Source organism: Orycteropus afer, unplaced genomic scaffold, assembly GCF_000298275.1.
Source record: "Orycteropus afer afer isolate SDZICR_OR568_19922 unplaced genomic scaffold, OryAfe1.0 scaffold00167, whole genome shotgun sequence".
In the NCBI taxonomy this organism is placed as follows: Eukaryota; Metazoa; Chordata; class Mammalia; order Tubulidentata; family Orycteropodidae; genus Orycteropus; species Orycteropus afer.
In genome coordinates, this window is record NW_006921754.1 from 5,733,342 (window position 1) to 5,753,835 (window position 20,494).

The 20,494-nt window shown below is 37.5% G+C and overlaps 1 protein-coding gene across 1 annotated transcript in view; it reads right to left on the minus strand.

Moving 5' to 3' along the window:
* The window catches only part of PTPRK (protein tyrosine phosphatase receptor type K), an 867,169-nt gene that overhangs the window by 11,941 nt on the left and 834,734 nt on the right, over nucleotides 1-20,494 (minus strand). The window contains exons 24-29 of the mRNA XM_042781758.1: nucleotides 11,077-11,231; nucleotides 8,866-9,001; nucleotides 8,494-8,643; nucleotides 7,459-7,632; nucleotides 3,703-3,834; nucleotides 3,435-3,560 (exon numbers count right to left, since the gene is read on the minus strand). Of these exons, the coding sequence (XP_042637692.1) occupies nucleotides 3,435-3,560; nucleotides 3,703-3,834; nucleotides 7,459-7,632; nucleotides 8,494-8,643; nucleotides 8,866-9,001; nucleotides 11,077-11,231 (873 nt within the window). The remainder of the gene's footprint in view (nucleotides 1-3,434; nucleotides 3,561-3,702; nucleotides 3,835-7,458; nucleotides 7,633-8,493; nucleotides 8,644-8,865; nucleotides 9,002-11,076; nucleotides 11,232-20,494) is intronic.

The following is a 20,494-nucleotide window of genomic DNA, read 5'->3' on the forward strand; positions in this document are numbered from 1 at the left end:
TGACGTCACATAACAACAACATTATCTTATTAAGGATTTTTACATTATATTCATAAGGAATATTGGTCTATAGTTTTGTTTTCTTCTTGTATCTTTATCTTAGAGCAATGTTGGCTTCATGGAATTAGTTAGAAAGTGAACCATCATTTTTTGTTTTTTCAAAGAGTTTTGAAAAGCATTGGTTTAATTTGTTAAATATTTAGGAGCATTGCTCCAATGAAGCCATCTGGTTCTAGACTTTGCTGAGAGGCTTTTGATTACAGATTCAATCTCTTTCTTGGTTACAGTTGAGTTTATTTTTTTGGGTCATTTTAGATATTTGTGTGTCCACTATCCATCTTACCATAGATGTGTACTACATATTTGATGAATGAATGAAATTTTTCCATTTCATCTATATCATCTAGTTTGTTGGCATACAATTGTCTGTAATATTCTTTTATTAACCCATTAACCCTTTTTATTTCTATAGGGTTGAGAATAATGTCCCCACTGATGCCCCTTGAGACCAGAACTAGATGGTGCCCAGCTACCAATGCCAACCACTTAAGAAAGGATCAAATCTGGAGATCCTGGATAGAGTGGGAGGGAAAACGTGGAACAAAATCCAAAAACTCAATAATGACCCGAATTACTGGTCAGATGAAGTCTGATGAGACCCCCAATACCATGGCCCTGGACTACATTCTGTGCCTGGAATAAAACGCACCCCCAGGGGCTGGTTCTCAGCCCAATAGTTAACAAGATCAAGATATACCTGCTGACCACTCAATTCAGGATGACGTACTCACATACTCTATGGTAATATATCCCTTACAGCCATAGACCACGGACACCAGAGGACCAACATTCAAATTAAGGAAATGCAGGACAAACAGGAGTGCATAAATATGAGGGGCACAGAGGGAGGGTTACAGGGTAGGGAAGGGAGGAGACTCAGTTAGGTCACTGATTTGAGGTTTTTCCTCTTTTGTAATGCAAACATTTTCTACTATGAATTTCCCTCTGCACACTGCCTTCACTGCATTCCATTAAGTTTTTGTATGCTGTACTTTCATTAATCTAAATATTTTCTAATTTCTCTGCTCTAGTGATTTCTTCTTTAACCCATTGGTTGTTAAAGAATGTGTACTATTTATTTCCAGTTTTCTTTCTATTATTGATTTCTAGTTTCATTTCATTGTGATTAGAGAAGATGTTTTATACAACTGCAGTCTTTGTAAATTTACTGAGACTTGTTTTGTGACCTTATATATGGTCTACTCTGGAGAATGATTCTTGTGTACTGCAGAAGAATGTATATTCTACTGTTGTTGTGTAGAATGTTCTATATATTTCTATAAGGTCTAGCTGATTTATAGTGTTGTACAAGTCCTCTATTTCCTTATTGTTCTTTTGTCTAAATGTTCTAACACACTGTTTTTTTTTTCAATCCATTGATCGTGTCATGTTCATTTATACCTAAGTGATTTTGCCAATGTTTTGCTCTAAAACTTTGCCCTGAACACTTCTTTTTTCCTTGCTCTTCTCATTCTCAATTACGATAACCAACTTAGCCCAGAATTTTTCCTGTTTCAACACTGACATATGGCTATCTGAGGAAACCTCTCTGCTGAGCAAACCAGGATAATTAGCTACTATATTCCTTGACGACTACTACCAATTCTTCAAATTTTAGCTTAAGTATTGCTTGCTCAGCAAAGTCTTTTTTTTTTGATCACTCAGTCTGTATGAGATGACTCAGTTAAAAATCTGTATTTGTATTTTTACTCTGTAAAACTTACTATGTTTGTAAATAAACGATCATAAATTAGCCACTTAATGCTTGTCTTCTCTGATACAATAAAAATTCCTCAGGGCAAAAAGAGTGTCTATTTTTTCTTATTTTTTACCACTAGAATCTAGCAAAACACTTTCCAAAGAGTAGTACTGTTAAAAGAATGAATCAAACTCTTAAACCCTCAAATGAAAACGTAAGGGAGACTATATGAGTAAGTCATCTAAGGGATCAGAACTGATGTTTCATATGAGCAGGACTCATGTATATTTCAGTAAGATCCAGGCCTGCCCAGTCCAATATCCATCTTACCATTAGTGTGTACTACACATCTGATGAATGAATGGTTTCAAATCACTGAGACTGGGAATTAAAAAAGAAAAAGAAATCGTGTGCTCTCAGGGCCTACCTCATCAAATATAAAGGTACTAAAACAAGCAAATCAATAAATAAAATGTTGACAAAATAAATTTAACATAGACTTCAATTCCCAGATTTTTCTTTCCCTATATAAACAGCTCAATAAACAGACAGGTCTTACTTTCTTAGTTCAGTAGCTATGGTTTCTCATCTAAAATATTACTAGAATCATAATGTAACAGATGTGCTAACATAATGAGATTTCATTTAAATTAACATCTAAGATATGCACGAATATTACGACATGATTGAAGTTATTCCTTTTTTTCTCTACTGAAATGAGCAATAGAATTGGATATGATTTTATCCTCTGCTTATAGTTATATACTTATAGACTTATTAAGCAGACACACACAGAGCTATTTTGATGAAAAACACCGAAACATGACAAACCTAATCACATACTTAAATAATATGCAAACACAGAGCTGGTGCTGTAAAACAGAGAAATCTTTCTTTTTAAAAAGAATATAATTTCAGGGAAGTTACTAATGTTTTCTTCTCAAATTCTGCTTGGTATTTGGTTACATAATCTACACAGTTCTTATTAGTACAGGTTTTCTTTTTTTTGAAGAGACCCCAAATTTAATTTGCCATTTTTCATAAAAAGAACATGAGAACTCAGGGAAAGGAGGCCTTCTGAAGGACGCGGGTGCCATTTGCCTCCTGAGAAAAGGCACAGTAGTAGCCGCACCGCTTCTACTTTCAAGCAGGCTAGAGCTAGATGTTGGGACATTTAGAAGGATGACATTGCAGGTAGGAGGAGAACCAAGGACAGCTGTGATTGACATTTTCCTGCAGGCCAAGATCATTTCCTTATACACAGGACTTGGACGAATGACATGGAGCCCTTCTACAAAGGTCCTGCTGATCAGCATTTCCCTTTCTCCTGACCTACAGTTTCTCTGTTGTTGGTGTTATATTATTCTTCAATCACAAGCCTTTTCTCAGTTGGATGTAAATATTAAACTAACTTGAGTCAGTGTATATGAATCTAGGTTTCCAGAAGGAAAACATTAGTCTAGTAATTCATGAGAATCACAGCTTCTAGCATTTTTGCTTTTACAATGCATATTTTATTCTAGTATTAAGGTGTAAGAGTTTACGTGCTTTGGAATTGACTATGTGGTGCTTATTATTACTGTTCTTCCTGTTGTTTGAATGTAAGTATACCCTATTACGGCTCTGATCTTAACTCCTGTATCAGCTCAGTTAGAACAATTAAACAATGACTTACTCTTGTTAGATTGCATATCCTAAAAATTCGGTTGATCACGTCACAATCCATTGAACAAGACACACATTCCACTTGGATAGGGCCATATCGTAGCATCCCTTCTTCAGGCCAATACTGAGGGCAGCCCTAGATGATGAATGTTTTGAAATAAAAAGAAAATCGGTATTATTTTTTTTTTCTAATTAGGGTAGTTAAAAGACGATTTTAGTATTTTAATACTACTTTCTTATGTGTATAAAGTACACAAAAGAAGCTCATAAGCATTAACCTGCGACAAGTCCACTTCATTTAACATCACAATGGAGGTACAGCCATAATCATACACTAATCTCCAGAAGTCTTTCACAGTGTTTGGCAGAGGGTATTGTGTGACGATGAAAGCAGCTGGTTGCCTGTAGCTCTGTGAAGTAACAAGGTAAATGGAGAAATATAAGAACTTAAAATATATGATCAAGCAGATTTAATATGCTAATAACACCTAATAGCTTCACATATAGATTGAATTGGATTGCTGCTTAAGCAATAATAGATATGGACCACTGCCATATACTAGAACTAGTAGTTAGTCAATTTGATAGTATGACTTTGATCTGCCCTGGCTAGAAGTCTGACATCAAGAATTCCATTTTTACTTTGTCGAGAGAAATACATATGGGACCAAAAGCAAAACAAAACAAAACAAAACACACCAAAAAACTAAAAACAAGAAGAAGAAGAAACTAAAGAACTTCTTGAGGATAAGGTCCTCCATAAGATATCTCTTGAGTTGTTTTAGTTTTTTCCAAAGTAATCACTGACTATGAGACTGAAGGCAAAGTAGGCTCATTTCCTAGTATTTGTGAGTATGTGTGTGTGGCTATCATCTCTTGGTAGCTAAACATGCTGTTGAATCTAGTTATTCAAAGTAGTCAGAGTCTAAAGTTGTTGGAAACATTAAATTTCCAAATATTGAACATTTCTGTCAGGGGAAATACAGAGTTAGGTTCCTTCGAGCTTCCGGTTATAAAAACTTAATTACTGATCAACACATAAACTTGTTTTGGGTGTTTCTGTTTAAAAGACATCTTACTTAATATATATTGTTGATTCATTAACACTGAGCTCATAGCTAACTGTACTACAATTCACACCCAAACAAAGTTTTTCTAACACTTGCATTTTCTCTGCACAGCACATGTCAGCCTTCTTGCATTTAGGAACACTAGACAGCACCTAAGCACTACACTTAGGGGCCCTTCTAAATGGTGCAATCACCAACAAAAAGCACACAAATTAAAAAAAAAAAAATCGGCACTAAATAGAATGCAAAAAGGACACTTTTTTGCATTATGAGAGTTAAAACAAAAAGGCAGAACAGAGCCTTGTTCAACCTCAACTCACCTGGCCCAGGCAATCTGCCATTGAAGACTGATGATGTATGCTTAAACAGCTATGTATATTTCTATGCAGTGAAATAAACTAATGATTTGTAAAAATAAAATAAAATAACAAGTAGATATTTGCCTGAGATAGATTTCCTTAAGGAAAACCAAAAAAACTGTCCGTGTTTTCCTAAAACATTGGTATCATGCTACTCTTTAAGTCTTTTAAGTTTCTTAACATCAGTATAGAAACCGATCCTTCTATTTCATGGATTCTACTACCATTTGGGATGTACTAAATGTAGCATTCTACTGCGTAAATGATTGTGGGATAAATGTAAGTAGATAGTGATTCATCTGGCTACTTGTAACAGACTTCAAGATCTTACTAATTCACACTTGCAGCTGGGGTAACTACTTCCTAAGAATGGTATGAAGGGCATGAGAAAGGATCAGAAGGCAGAAGTAAGCTGTCTCCCAATTATGTATGTGATCTACAGGATGGTAAGACAAAAAAGACTGATAACTAGTAACTCATTTTTTGTGTCAAAAGTAAAGGATATGCAAGAGGAGGCAATTATATGGAAGAAGACTGAAGATTAACTATTTTTTCCCCTCCCTGAATGCAAGAGCACATCTAAAGCTTTGCAATCACAGAACTCTTGTAATAACTCCTAGTTATTTGTAGGGATAGCAAAAGGGTGTGTTACACTAATGAGGTGGTTGCGCTAGGGAGAAGGGTAAGAGTTCAATCCAAGCCCTATTCTTATAACTGAAACCAAACTACTTCTTTGGAGGTCCAACTATACTTCTAAAACCACAGGAAGTTTCAACTATGAAATAAATCTTTGTACAGTTACAGAGAGTGGGAACAGGAAGAATACAAGCTTCAGTATTTATACTGAAAAGATTATCTGGAAATTAAGAAAAATGTGACAGAGATGCCAAGGACAAAACATTCAAAGGCATCAAAACTTTTCTGTATATTATTATTTTGTCTTTTCACACATCCTTTTTCCTTTCCAAATCTAGACTCAGATTATTAAGTGTGGTGTCTTTGCTTGGTACATACTATATTTGCCTTTGCAGACAACTAAAATAGGAAAAGAAAGGTACAACTACAATCCAGTATGATTTTAGAAGATGTTATGAATGGCTAGGCAAGACTGATTATAGCAACAATGAGAAGTTTTCAATTGGGTTTTCCTTCAACTCTTTTATGCAGCATTAAAAACAGGAAAGTAACTGGCTAAATGAGTAATCTTAAAAGTGAAATTACTACTAGAAGCTCTAGCAGTGTAGTGCCTAAGGCACTTGCCTGCTAACCAGAAGGCTGGTGGTTCAAACCCACCAGCCACTCCTTGGAAGGAAGGTTGGGCAATTTTCTTCCGTAGTGATACTGCCTTGGAAACCCAAGGAGGGGTCACTATGAGTCAGATCTGACTCGACAGTAGTGGGTTTGTTTTTTATTACTACTACTAATTTATAGGATAGACTACTATACTATGCTATAGCAGTATAGACTACTAATTTATAGAAGCTAATATTAGAGGGAAAAACTAGGAACAATTTTGAAAGCCCTCATTATTAGTCAAAAAGGAATGAATTCTGACTTCTGATTTATTCTAAGTATGATTCCATAGGTAAAAAGGCAAAGCTAAAGAGGTTTACATAATGAAGGTGATAAACTATTAAACAGGATCTAAGACTCTGAACCTTGATAGCTACCTTGATTTTTCCCAAGGCAGACAAACCAAAGCACCCAGAGATATAATTTAAAATTCTCTTTTCATGCTGTTCTAGCTACAGGCTGCTAACATGCTAAGAGTGTGCTCTGCCGTCTGCAGTTGTTAAGACTGGATTGGGGAGATTTTGTTGGTTATGGTGGATAAACTAACATGATATCTTCCATGCTTTCTCCGCCCATATATTAATCTGAGTGGAAATAAAGACTTAAAGTTATTTATAAATAGTTTCTACTGATAACTGGGAAACTCTGGTAGCGTAGTGCCTAAGGCACTTGACTGCTAACCAGAAGGCTGAAGGTTCAAACACACCAGCCACTTCTTGGAAGAAAGATGGGGCAATCTACTTCTGTAGTGATACTGCCTTGGAAACCCAAGGAGGGGTCGCTATGAGTCGGGTCCGACTCAATGGCACATAACAATAACAACAAACTGATAACTGGTCAATAAAAGAAGTTAGAAAATAAATTACTAGAACATTAAATGTCAGAGATAAAAATTTCTCAGATTAACAGATCTGTAGAATAGCGATTTTAAAAATGATTTTAGTAATTTTAAAAATTTAGTGATTAGTGATTTTAAAAATTCATTCCTAATTAAATTCAAAATAGATAAACATGAATTTCTTTTTGAAAATAATTAAGATGAAAAAATCACCTGAAGATATTTCCTGTAAAGAACATAATTCATAATCAAGCTCCACACCTACCGTACAGCTATAAAATTATCCAAAATCATTCTTAAAAAAAAAAAAAAAAAAACAACTTTTTTTAATGGAAGCTTCCATTTTTCATTTAAGGCTATTTCAGTTTCCCCAAAAAGAGAAAATGAGCCAGTGTTCTGCTGCATTATGTAGGTTTTCATGGTTTCAGGGCATTTTACCATGTACTCTTTTTAACAAAGAAGACAGTCTCTTACATCCATAAGCGCAGCATTGATGTAGTTACTGCTCTCCCCATCAATTGTAATTAAAAAAGGCAGACATCTGTCAGGTGGCAGCATGTCCATGAAACGATTCTTGTCATGGTTCCTTGGCAGGCATGCTATACTGCAGTCTTCAGCTTGTAGTCGAGGGGTGACTGAATTCAAGGTCTAAAAAGAAAACGGAACCAAGGTTAAAAGACAGTGACACATTCAATAGCATAACACAGATCCATCAAGTATTTAGGAGGCCAAGCAGAAAGTGAAGAATTTGTGCAAAGAAATAGCATTTGTGACTATGACAGGCCGATAGACATTTGTAGTTAAAGCTAATGAGGCCTCAGAAGTGACAAAGAAACAAAATGCACGTTGTTCAAAGAGCACCTTCTTAAAAGAGAAAGGGAAATGTGATGATATGGCTACCTACAAGATGTATTGCGTAACCGAAGAAGACAATCTGAGTGGTCCAGGATTATGACCCTTCATCAAAGTTGGAAACTGTATCATTTGTAATAACCTTCTGGCATGCCATATTTGGAGATTTGCATGATGGAAAGAATGCTGGGCCAAGAAGTAGGTCTTTAGAGTTACTCTTGACTTCCTATCCATATACCTTCAGGGATGTTTTAAAGGCACTGAAAACATTTGGCACTATTTAGAGATGATGTTTAGCACAAACTTCAGCTATCACATTGTTAGTAACATAGAAGGTCAAAATCTATAAGACTGCATAAAAAAACAAAGGTTGCAAATACACAAAAATCACCACCACATTTGACTTTGATGATACCTTTTTTGATGCATACTCTAGGTTGAGTCTGAACTTACATGTCCTTCAAGATATTACAGACATGAGCTCATAAATACAAACGTGACTCTTTAATATGTATAATGAAAGAGGCAGGAATTATACTTAACAAAGGGTCAAAAGTTCTAAATTTGACTTGAAAGACCTTCCTTTAAAGAATGAACAGTGCCCCGAACAAATGGTAATAAGTTGCTCATAAATGAGGCCCTGGAAATAGCAAATACCTGAAATTCATCTTTCAGATGTGAAGAATTAGTCTGGGAGTCTATTCTAATCATATCAAAATATGCAGCTTTAAATTCACAGACAGGTATAGCAGTTTCTCCACATAAGCAGGCTTCTAAAATGGCATCATGAATAAAAATGTACTGTTCCTGTCAAAAGAAGAAAAAAGAAAACTTCCATATAATTTTTATAAAACGTTTCTGTCATCAAAGTAGAGATTATAGAATTTTTTTCTATATGGAAACATTAATTAAAAAAAGCAATTATTTTCCAATACAACTTGATGAACTAAGAAGAATCTATTCTTCTGTTTGATATATATTGCAGGCCAAAAGGAAAAAAAAAAATCCACTAGAGGTAAATCAACATACCTCTGTCTGGACCATATTGATACGACGAGATCTTAAGGCTTTGACACAATTGTAGATGTCAACAACACCCTCCCTTTCAGCCATATCTAGCATGATGTCAATCACAATATAACAACCAGTCCGCCCAGCTCCAGCACTAAAAGAAAAAAATAAAAGAATAAAAACACACTTAAAGAATTCTAGGAAGCATAATTATCTATGTAACTTTATATAAGTCCCCTCCACTTTTAGATAGGTTAAGTCAACTTGCTTTAACTAAGTGTAAGACACACAATTTGTACATATTGTGTAAACATTTAATGAGCAAATAACTGTATAGCGGATACGCATTGGTGTAAAGGTAGGATTGGAACAAGAGTTCTAAATTAGAGGGTAAACTCAAAATCAAATTGTTTCAAAAATAATGAACATATATTCAAGAAAGTTCCATACCTTTCTTACACATTCCTTGTTTTATGTGAATTTAATGAACCTAATTTCAAACTCAGAATTAAGTGGTGGATTTATGTTTTAAAATATAACTCTAATTTGAAAGATTTTCATGCTCATATAGTTGTGGGTCTTTTGGCATAATGTGAGCATGCTGGATGACTGTCTGAGTCAGAGAGACTCTTATAATTCCCAAGGGAAAAGGGTGCAGACACAAAAACCTTCAAGTGGGAGATCTAAAGAGCCACAATTCAGGGGAAGTTCTAATGGTGAGGGTGGAAGAGGGAAGGAAAGGAATCAAAGGGGAGAAGACCTATAGTAGAAAGCATATTTGAGCACTTATCTAAAGGAAAAACTAAAAAAAAAAGTCATTATTACTCATATGATTCCCAGCAGGTAACAAAGATAGCTTCTATCTTACTATATCCAATCCTGAAGTTAAATCTTAACAGATGTTGGTCATTTTACCCCTTGGAAATGATTCTCCAATTATATATATGCATATAAGTCAGTGAAGGAAAGAAGATATATATGTATATATAGATAGATAGAATTTTTTTTTTGGGGGGGGGCATTCACTTTGCAGTCAGCTTCTTTCCGTAATTCCAGAGATAGCTGAGTGTAAGAGGAAATGATCCTTCTGTTTCAAAAGACAGTCTGAGAATCTTACAGCATTTCTAAAGCAAGCAATTCATAAGAAAGTAAACCTTTGTGACATGTCAAGAACTCGCTGAATTGAAACCTATTTATCTCATTTTCTAAATGATTCAATGGGCTATTAACATTATTTTTTGTTGTAGAGATTTGGTCATTTCTTTTAAAGTTACTGTTCATTTAGAAATTTAAGCAAAAGACCCTGTGGCTATCTTTAGTTCTTTTTTCCCCCTACCATCTTCTCAATCACTGTTCCCAGGGTTTGAGACAGAAAAGTAATTGAGAGTACATCAGATTTCTTGACTGGTATTGCAGACTTTTTTCAGGGTACATAGTATCTGATCCTTATGCGGTGTCTTACTTTTATTCATTCTGCTTTCTTCTCTTCTCCTTTTGTACATGGTCATTTACATTTTGAATAGGTTCACTTTTCAAGAAAAAAAAATGCTTAACTACAACCTATTATATAGCTTGTGGGGGGTAGTACGTGAGAATGGTGTGAAGCATTTAGGAAAAGCTTTTCAGATTCAGTACTTATTTTTTTGGTCACATCTCAAAATGAGGCTGTACAATTTGCTTTAAAATGTCTCTGAATGCTTGTTTTAAGAGAAGTTTCTAATCAGAAATAAGTCTGGAAATAATCTTCATGTTTTACCAGTGTATATCTGCTGGATTTTACTGATGTAGTTTTCAAGGTCCTCTGATGGATGGCTTTTTATTTTATTACTATTCATAAATAGTTATTTCCCTGCAATTTAGGGGATTTACTAACTGCTTGCCTTATATTTAGTTTTAAAAACTGGGACTCTGCTGGGAATATACTATACTGCCTAAGAAATCTCTATTTCAACCCACCATTCCACACAATACAGGATTTTCAAGTGATTAAAAAAAAAAGGCATATATTGCCACTAAAAGGTATAGTTTCTACATTCAAAACTGTGGACCACACTACACACATTAGGAGGAATGCGTTTATTTCTTAAGTTTCTACTTTGTATCCTACTTCTACCTAACTTGTATTGCTGTTTTACCTCATCTATAATACATACAACCTGGAACCTTACCTTTATTTTCTCTAAGTAAAGCTGACTGCAAACAGTTAACACCATTGGGATCACCACTCACCTGCAATGTACAACGATGGGGCCAGCACTGGGAGGGTTGGACAGCTTGACTCGCCGGATAAAAGAAAGAAGCCCTGTGGCATGGTATGGAACTCCATGGTCAGGCCAGCCAGTGAAATGGAACTGTTTAACCTCACGGATTTCATTGTATCCCCTCTGTGCAAAGAAGAAAAGAAGCATTTTCAAAAGGACCAAAATAAAGCCATTAAACACAATCATAGAGAGAAGATGGCATCCTACTAACAGATTGAGCGCTAGATCCCTCTATCAACAGAGGTTTTGAGCAACAAGGTAAAGCAGATGCAAATAACGATACTAGAGTTATGAGCAGCTAATGAGAAGATGAAGTATTAGATCCAGTGAAGGCAGCAAAAGAGAACAGGTTAAGTGACTGGGAAAACAAAAATGAAAACAAAAACCCACCCAGTCGGCAGGCCAAAGAGAAGTCCTCAGACACATAAAGGAGGTCAAGGAGGAGGGGAAAAAAGAACAAAACTCAAGGAACCCACCAGTGTTAGAATAGTCACACAGAGAGTATTTCAAGGTGAGCTGGGGCCACGAGTGAGGGTGATGATTATACTGAGAAATAGAACAGGACCCCCTTAGCTTAAGCTGCTATGGAGTCTGGAAGGGAGTGGTGGGAAGGGAAGAGAAACTCTGAGTATACAGAATCCCAAATTGGACACATAGCTGTGGGTTAGAGTTCAATTCTTAGCAGCCCCTTTTAGCACAGAGTTACAATGGAGCCTGGGATTTTCCAACCTGTGGATTCATGTGGAGAAGGGCAGCCCTTTGGGGTAGCTCGCAAGTTTGAACTATGTGAGTTTGATTGACAGCTGGGTACCATCAGCAGCAGACTGCTCCAGATGGGGACAGAGGCTGCCGGTGTCCTTTTGACACCTACAACACTGACTGAATTATCGCACACTAAGCACAGAAAACAGAAGCTTTAGCTTTCTCCCATGGGGGTCGTTTCTTGTGCTGATCTCTTTCACCTGTGCAGATGCTCCTGTCAATGAGCAGATTCTGCCACAGTGGTCAGTTCCCAAGACTGCTGGCTGAACATAACTGGAGGGACCCCACCTCAAATACCTTATCTTCTGTTCATTTTTCTACTATCCTATCGCCCAATTTTTCTTACTGTACATCTGTTACCTGCCCCATTGCCTCCTCACCTTCTTTTATTCCTCCCACCCACCCACTTTTGTTTTCTTTTTCTAATACCACCCCCCCATTTCTTCTCACTTATGTTTATTCTACCTTTCCATCTGTCTTTCTTCTCCTTCGCTTTGTTTTAATACCCTGCCTAATCCAATGGGCGGAACATATAAACCCCTCCACTAGTCAGACATAGCTACTACACTGAGCACCTCACCCAAGAAACAAATAACACCAATAGCTCCTAGACCACAGGATCAATGCAAGACGGTGGGCAACACCTGCTTGTCCCAACTGCAAATTCTCTTCACAAGAAATAGAGACCTGAACCCACATCCCTATCAGTGATTCCACCAACATAGAAAATTGGAGAGTGACCAAGTACAGCTGGAGTAAACAACCAAAGAAGGACACCTGATCCACAATTCCAAATATAGTAGGACACATAACTAGGGTGAAATAAATTAGTATAACCAACACAACCACTGCCATGGAGTCGGATCCGACACATAGTGACCCCTCCTTGGGTTTCTGATGCAGTATCACTACGGAAGTAGATTGCCCAATCTTCCTTCTAGGGAGTGGCTGGTGGGTTTGAATCGTCAGCCTTCTGGTTAGCAGTCAAATGCCTTAGGCACTATGCCACCAGAGCTCTCTACAAATTATTAGTATATAACCAGCAAATTGCTTGCTGAAAGTGAGGATGACTTAAGGCACCTACTGATGAAGGTTGAAGAATACAGTCTGCAGTATGGATTACGTCTCAATATAAAGAAAACAAAAATCCTCACAACTGGACTAATGAGCAGCAGCACAATAAATGGAGAGAAGATTGAGGTTGTCAAAGAATTCACGTTGCTTGGTTCTACAATCGATGCCAACGGAAGCAGCAGTCAGGACATTAGACGACGTGTAGCAATGGGAAAGTCAACCGCGAAGGAACTGTATCAAGTGCTGAGGAGCAAGGATATCTCCTTGAGGACTAAGGTGTGCCTGACACAAGCCATGATATTTCCAATCACCTCATATGCATGTGAGAGCTGGACAATGAATAAGGAAGACCGAAGAAGAGTTGATGCTTTTGAGTTGTGGTGCTGGCGAAGAATGCTGAAAGTACCATGGACTGCAAAAAGAACTAACAGATCTGTCCTGGAGGAAGTGCAGCCAGAATGCTCCTTGGAAGCAAGAATGGCCAGACTTCGTCTCACCTATTTTGGTCATGTTGTCAGAAGGGACCATTCCCTGGAAAAGGATGTCATGCTTGGTAGGGTGGAGGGTCGACGAAAGAGGGGGAGGCCTTCAACGAGATGGATTGACACGGTGGCTGCGATGATGGGCTCAAGTATAGCAGGGATTGTGGGGCTGCCGTGGGATCGGGCAGTGTTTCGTTCTGCTGTGCATGGGGTCGCTATAAGTCGGAAGCGACTCGACGGCACTTAACAACAACAACAACAAACTAACAAATAAAGACAAGAACTTAAAAATATCTAAGAAACAACAGACAACTTCACATCAAACAAACAAACAAACAAAACAGGATTAAGATAGTAGAAATAAGTGTCCAAACTAAAGAATTAGGAAATCTGCCTGAGGAAGAACAAGAAATAGAACTATCCTATAAGAAATTCAAAAGCTATATATATAAGACCCTCTAAGAGCTCAAGAAAACCATAAACAGAAGCAATGAGAAGACAGACAGTTGTTGTTGTTGTTTTTATGTGCTGTTGAGTCAGACCCAACTCATAGCAACCCCTCCTTGGGTTTCCAAGGCCATATCACTACAGAAGTAGATTGCCCAACCTTCCTTCCGAGGAGTGGCTGGTGGGTTTGAACCCCCAGCCTTCGGGTTAGCAGTCAAGTGCCTTAGACAGACAGTACCCTTGAAGAATTCAGGAAAATCATTCAAGGGCAAAATAACAAAATGAATTCACAATTAGAAACCATATAAAAACAACAATTAGAAATCCAGAAGATAAACACTAAAATTACAGATATAAATAACACATTAGAAGGACAAAAGAGTAGACTAAAACTGGCTGAAGAACATATTTCCCAGCTAGAAGACAAATCCCTTGATGGCAGTTAGAGTGAGGAAAAATCAAAACAAAGATTTAAGAGAAATAAATAACATCGAGAGTTATATAGGATGACATGAAAAGAAACAACATAGTCTGATTGGAATACAAGAACAAGTACAGAGAATGAATGAATAAGTAAATAAATAAAAAACCACTGAGAAAACTGTCAAAGCCTTACTACCAGAAAATTTTCCCCATATAATGAAAAGAAAAGATATCCATCCAAGAAGCTCAATGAACCCCATACAGGACAGACTCCAAGAGAAAGTCACCAAGACATATCATAATCAAACTTTGCAAAACCAAAGAGAAAGGAAGAATTCTAGGAGCAGCTTGGGAAAAATGAAATGTTACATACAAAGGGCACTTGAGAGGACTAAGCTCTGATTTCTCAGCAAAAACCATGCAGGAAAGAAGGGTATGGGATGGAATTCACAAAACTTTGAAGGAAAAGAATTGCCAACCAAGAATTATATATCCAGCCAAACTGTTCCTCAAATAAGAGGGTGACATCAAGACATTTCCAATAAACACAAGTTAAGAGAATTTGTGAAAACCAGACAAACTCTACAAGAAATGCTAAAGGGTGTCCTTCCAATAGAAAACCCACATCAGAGAACAGCATACTAAAATCAAAACTCTTGACACACCACCTAGAAATTAAACCAGAAAAAGATTCTCCAAATAAGCTCACAAAAAATATAAACAGAGAAACAGGGAGTCAGTTTGCAAATGACACCAGCAACAAAGCAAACAGAGGGCATAGAAGTTTTAATTACCAAACTTTCAAATGGAGAGGAAGAAAGGACAATGTCTTTACAGAACAAACTGCTCCAAACTTAGGCAGATAAGAACTTACTTCAGGGTAACCACAAACAAAATTAACAATCCTTCTAACCAAACTAAGAAAGAAGAAAATCACAAGAGCTTAGTAAACACAACAAAACAACAATGAAGGAAAGAGAAAAAACACTTGATAACAAAATGAACTCAACAAAGAAAAACATGTGGAACAAAGAAATTACCAACAACACAGCAAAAAACCCAATAAAATGACAGCAATAAATTCATGCCTACCACAAATTATAATCAATGAATGGACTAAAGGCACCAGCCAAGAGAACTAGAGTGGCAGATTGGATAAGAAAAGAAGACCCATCAATATGTTGCCTACAAGAGACCCACCTTAGATACAAAAGTAAAAATAAATTAAAAATCAAGGGGTGGAAAAATACATCAAGCTAATGGGAATGAAAAAAGAGCAGGAATGGCAATATTAATTTCTGATAAAATAGACTTCAAGGTGAAAACCAGCATAAAGGACAAAGAAGGGCATTATATGATGTTAAAAGGGTCAATTGACCAAGAGGACATTACAATAATATACCCAAAATACATAAAGCAAATAATTGAAATGAAAAACAGACAATTCTACAATAGTAGTAGAAGACTTTAACACACTGTTCTGGTTACCTAGTACTGCTCTGACAAGAAATATACCACAAATGGGATGGCCTTAACAAATAGGAGTTTATTCTTACAATTTGGAGGTTTTAAGTCCACGTTCAAAGTGCCAGGCTCCAGGGGCTGGGTGGAAGCCCCTCAACCTTGGGGTCCAGCTCTGCCTCCTGCTCCCGGCCTACCGGAGCTAAAGGTATTTCTTCACTCAGACAGCTGCTGTCTGCTGAGGCTGGGAAGCCCCAAGGTTGACAAGTAAAAAGGCACAGTCCCGACGTTACCAAACCACACAGGAGGCCATAAACTTAAGCCCATTGTAAGTCCCATGGTTGGCAGAGCATAGCAGGCTGCTGAGCAATGACATGGCTACATGCAGGGTCCAAGTGTGTCATAGGCTAGAGACCATTCTCAAAGCTTCTGCTTATATACAGGAAGCAGACCACATACCCAAAGGCAGCTACTCAGCTGCTTGTGGTAGATCCCACCATGGAGTTGATTGCCAGTCTCATCATGGGGAATAACCACCACCAACTGCCCAGTCACTCAACCAGGCCCAGCCAAGTTGACACACAAACATAACCACCACACATGCTACCTTCAAGGAAGGACAGAAAAACTAGAAAAAAAAACTCAACAAAGATACAGAAGAACTCAGCAACACAATCAGCCAACTTGACCTCATAGACATGTACATAGCACTCCATCCAAAAAAAGCATAATACACATTCCTCTCCAGAACAGACCATATGTTAGGTCACAAAACAAACCTAAATAAATTTAAAAATACTAAAATACTACAAAGCATCTTCTTGGACACAAGGCTATAAAATTAGAAATCAGTAATAGAAAGACCAAGGTGAGGGAAAAAAAAAAAAAATCAAGTATGTGGAAACTGAGTAATACAGTGATCAAAAACTAGTAGGTAACAGAGAGAAAAAAAATCCTAGAAACAAATGAGAATGAAAATACAAGTTACCAAACCTTTGGGGCACAGCAAAAGCAGTACTCAGAGGTCAATTTATAACAATAAATGCATACATCCAAAAAGAAAAAAGAACCAAAATCCATACTTAAACTGAACAAGTCCAACAATTAGAAAAAGCACAACAAGGCACCTACAATACTTGGACTTACCTCCAAAATTTATAGAAAACTTCAACACCTCAACACCAAAAAGACAAACAATCCAATTCAAAACTAGGGAAAGGACATGAACAGACACTTCACTAAAGAAACTATACAGGCAGCCAATAATCACATGAGGAAATGCTCATGATCATTAACCATTCCAAACAAAAAAAACAAACAAAAAAAACCAAACACAAACCCATTGCCATTGAGTTGATTCCTATTCACAGTGACCCCCAGGTTACTGGTGATTAATCTTTACAGAAGTAGACTGCCCAGTCTTCCTTCTGTGGAGTGGCTGGTAGGTTTGAACCACCAACCTTCTGGTTAGCAGTCAAATGCCTTAGACACTGTGCCACTAGAGTTCCATCAGAGAGATGCAAAATCAAAACAACAATAAGATACCATATCATCCTAGCAAGAAAAGCAAAGATCAACAAGAAAGAAAATAACAAATGCTGGTTAGGGTGTGGAGAGATTGGAATTCATACACTGCTGGTGGGACTGTAAAACGGTATAGCCACAGTGGAAAACAGTATAAACCAAACTAAACTCACTGCCGTTGAGTCAGATGACTCATAGTGACCCCCCCTTGGGTTTCTGAGGCGATATCACTACGGAAATAGATTGCCCAACCTTCCTTCTGAGGAGTGGCTAGTGGGTTTGAACCACCAGCCTTCTGGTTAACAGTCAAATGCCTTAGGTACTATGCCACCAAAGCTCCTGGAAAACAGTATGGCATTTCCTTAAAAAAAAAAAAAAAAGGAACACAGAAATACCATTTGATCCAGCAATTCCATTACTAGAAATATATCCTAAAGAGGTGAGAGCCAGGACACAAACAGACGTATGCACACCCATGTTCACTGCAGCACAATTCACAATAGCAAAGAGATGGAAACAATCTATGTGCCCATCAACAGATGAATGGATATCCAAAATATGGTACAGTCACATGGTGGAGTACTATGCAACATTAAAGAATAATGCAGAATCCATAAATTACCTCGCAACATGGCTGAATTTGGAGGACATGCTGAGTGAAATAAATCAATCACAGAAGGACAAATATCGTATGAGTCCATTATTGTAAAAAGTCAAGGAAAGGTTTACACAGGAAAGGAAAATTTCTGATTAGTTGGGGGGGTCACATGTTGATTTGGGCAAAGGGAGGGGTAGTATAGAAAGAGTATATGATCAGCACAGTGACAATGGGGAATGGGAGGACACAGAAACACGCACAGAAGATATAGACAACAGAGGCAAATTCTATTACATGCACAGTACTGCATTACCACTGGCACCAAATACCAGGCTATGAGTAAATGCATAGACAGGTGAAAAGATCAGGTGGGAGTAGGCAAACAAGAATATACCCTAGATCACCGATAGATTTAGCTGAAGACAGTCTTACATATATATTTGTGCTATAAAATTATCCACATACATTACAGAAGTAACAGAGGATAAGGTTGGAGTAGCTTCTCAGAAAAAAACAAACACCTTGAGGGAAAGAATGACCAGACCTGCAGGCTCTGGACCATAGTCTTGGGGGATATCATGCTCAATTGGTACAATATAGTACATACCAATCTTGATCTACATCCTACTTTGGTAAGTAGCGACTAGGGTTTTTAAAGCTTTCCAGTAGCTATCTAAGAAGCAACTATTAGTCTCCTCTTGTCTGGAGCAAAGAAGAGTGAAGAAAATTAAAGTCATTTGGAAACAATGAGTCCAAAGAAATGATAGACCCAAGGATTCAGCCTTCATGACGTTAAGACCAGAGGAACTACATGGTGCCTGGCCACCGATGGCAACCACTCGGAAAGGGATCAAAATTGGAGATCGTGGATAGAATAGAAGGAAATATGTAGAACAAAATTCAAAAACACAAAAATGACCCGACTTACTGGTTGAATAGAGACTGGTGGAACTCCCGAGACTATGGCCTTGGGTTATCCTTCTGGCCTGGAAATGTACTCACTTTCATGGATTGGCTGTCAGCCCAACAGCAGAAAGACCTACAAGCAGAACACCTACCCACGGGAGATGCACCCATCTACCCACGGGAGATGCACCCCTTAGATCAATGAGCCATGAATCAGAAGGGCAGCACTCACAGAGAGGGAAACCTGGACAGACAGGAATACAGATAAGAAGTGCACAGAGAAGGGGTAGTCACAGGGAGGAGAGGGGAGGAGAGCTTTTCATGGTTGAGGATCAGAATTGGGGCCGTGAAATCAAAGGTGCACGAACTGTTGAGAGTAAAATGAATCTGCTTTGTAAATATGCACCCAAACCACAATAAAAATTAAAAACAACAGCCCCCCCATCCCAATCATAGGTACTAGATTTCATTGACAATGATAAGAAAGAAAAATGTCTCAAAGATCATGTTTTGTTTTGTTTTCTGAAAAAGGCTACTGGCCTGACATGGCTTAGGAGCTTATCTTTATTGCCACACAACTGCCAAAGGAAGAAAATTAGAGGTCTTGTGCAATTCTTAAAGTCTGGGTAAATTTTATTTACCTTGACAGTTTGCTCCTTACTGGGAATGACAACACATAAAATTATTAGGGAAAGAGGAGAAAATGGGGAAGTTAAAATGCTGCCCTGTTGACCCAATGCACTGAGTTCTCAAGTGGTATATAAAAGCAACTTCCTAGCTTTTCACCTCACAAAGAGATTTTAATGCCTTGCTTATCCATGTTGAAAATGGTTTTGAAGCACAGCACACAGGGCTTTTCCAGGACAGTGCTACTCTAGATTGGTTTGGGAAAATACACAGATGGCTAAACTGTTCTTTGGGCAAACAATTTTTCTTAGCTCAGTGAAATAATTCAGCACACAGCATATTATTTGTAGTTACAAAAACACAAAATGAAAGAGGTAAAGCATCCATTGTTGTGCCCCTCTCCTAGTGGGTTAATTTAAGAGAACCCTTTAAACGTACACTTGAAAGCTTTTTCCCTTCCGTTTTGTTAAAAGAAGCCTGTAGATTGTATAGCACAGCTTGGGGGGCAGAGATGAAGACCTATAGAATTTATTTTTAAAAATATGTATTTGTAGAAAAGAAAACATAATCTATATAATTCCAACTCAACCGTGAGTTATTTGTGAAATCTCCATCTCCTTCGCTCAATTAGAAAAGGTAGAAAAGTTACACGATATAAAAAAGAATTTAGAAAGACAGCTTATCTTCAAATTCATTACTATATAGGTCAATAGCCCCAAAACTTGGACGTCAGATATCATGTCTTGTAATTATTCTTAGTTCTAGTTCCAAGCACAATACTGTATGCAAAGCAGGGTTCAACAAATAATTGTACGTCATAATACTAAACATCAACAAATGGAAAAACCACCTTCTCTGCTATTCTTTTACTTATTCTAGCAAGGAAGTCTCTAGTGTGAGACAATAACTTTACCTTTTCTTTATTAATAGCTCTGGAGGCCTAAGGTCTAAGGCATTTGACTGTTAACCAGGAGGTTCAAGGTTCAAAGCCACCAGCCACTCCGCAGAAGGAAGCTTGGGCAATCTACTTCTGTAAAAATGTACAATCTTGGAAATTCAAATTCAAAGGTGGTTGCTATGAG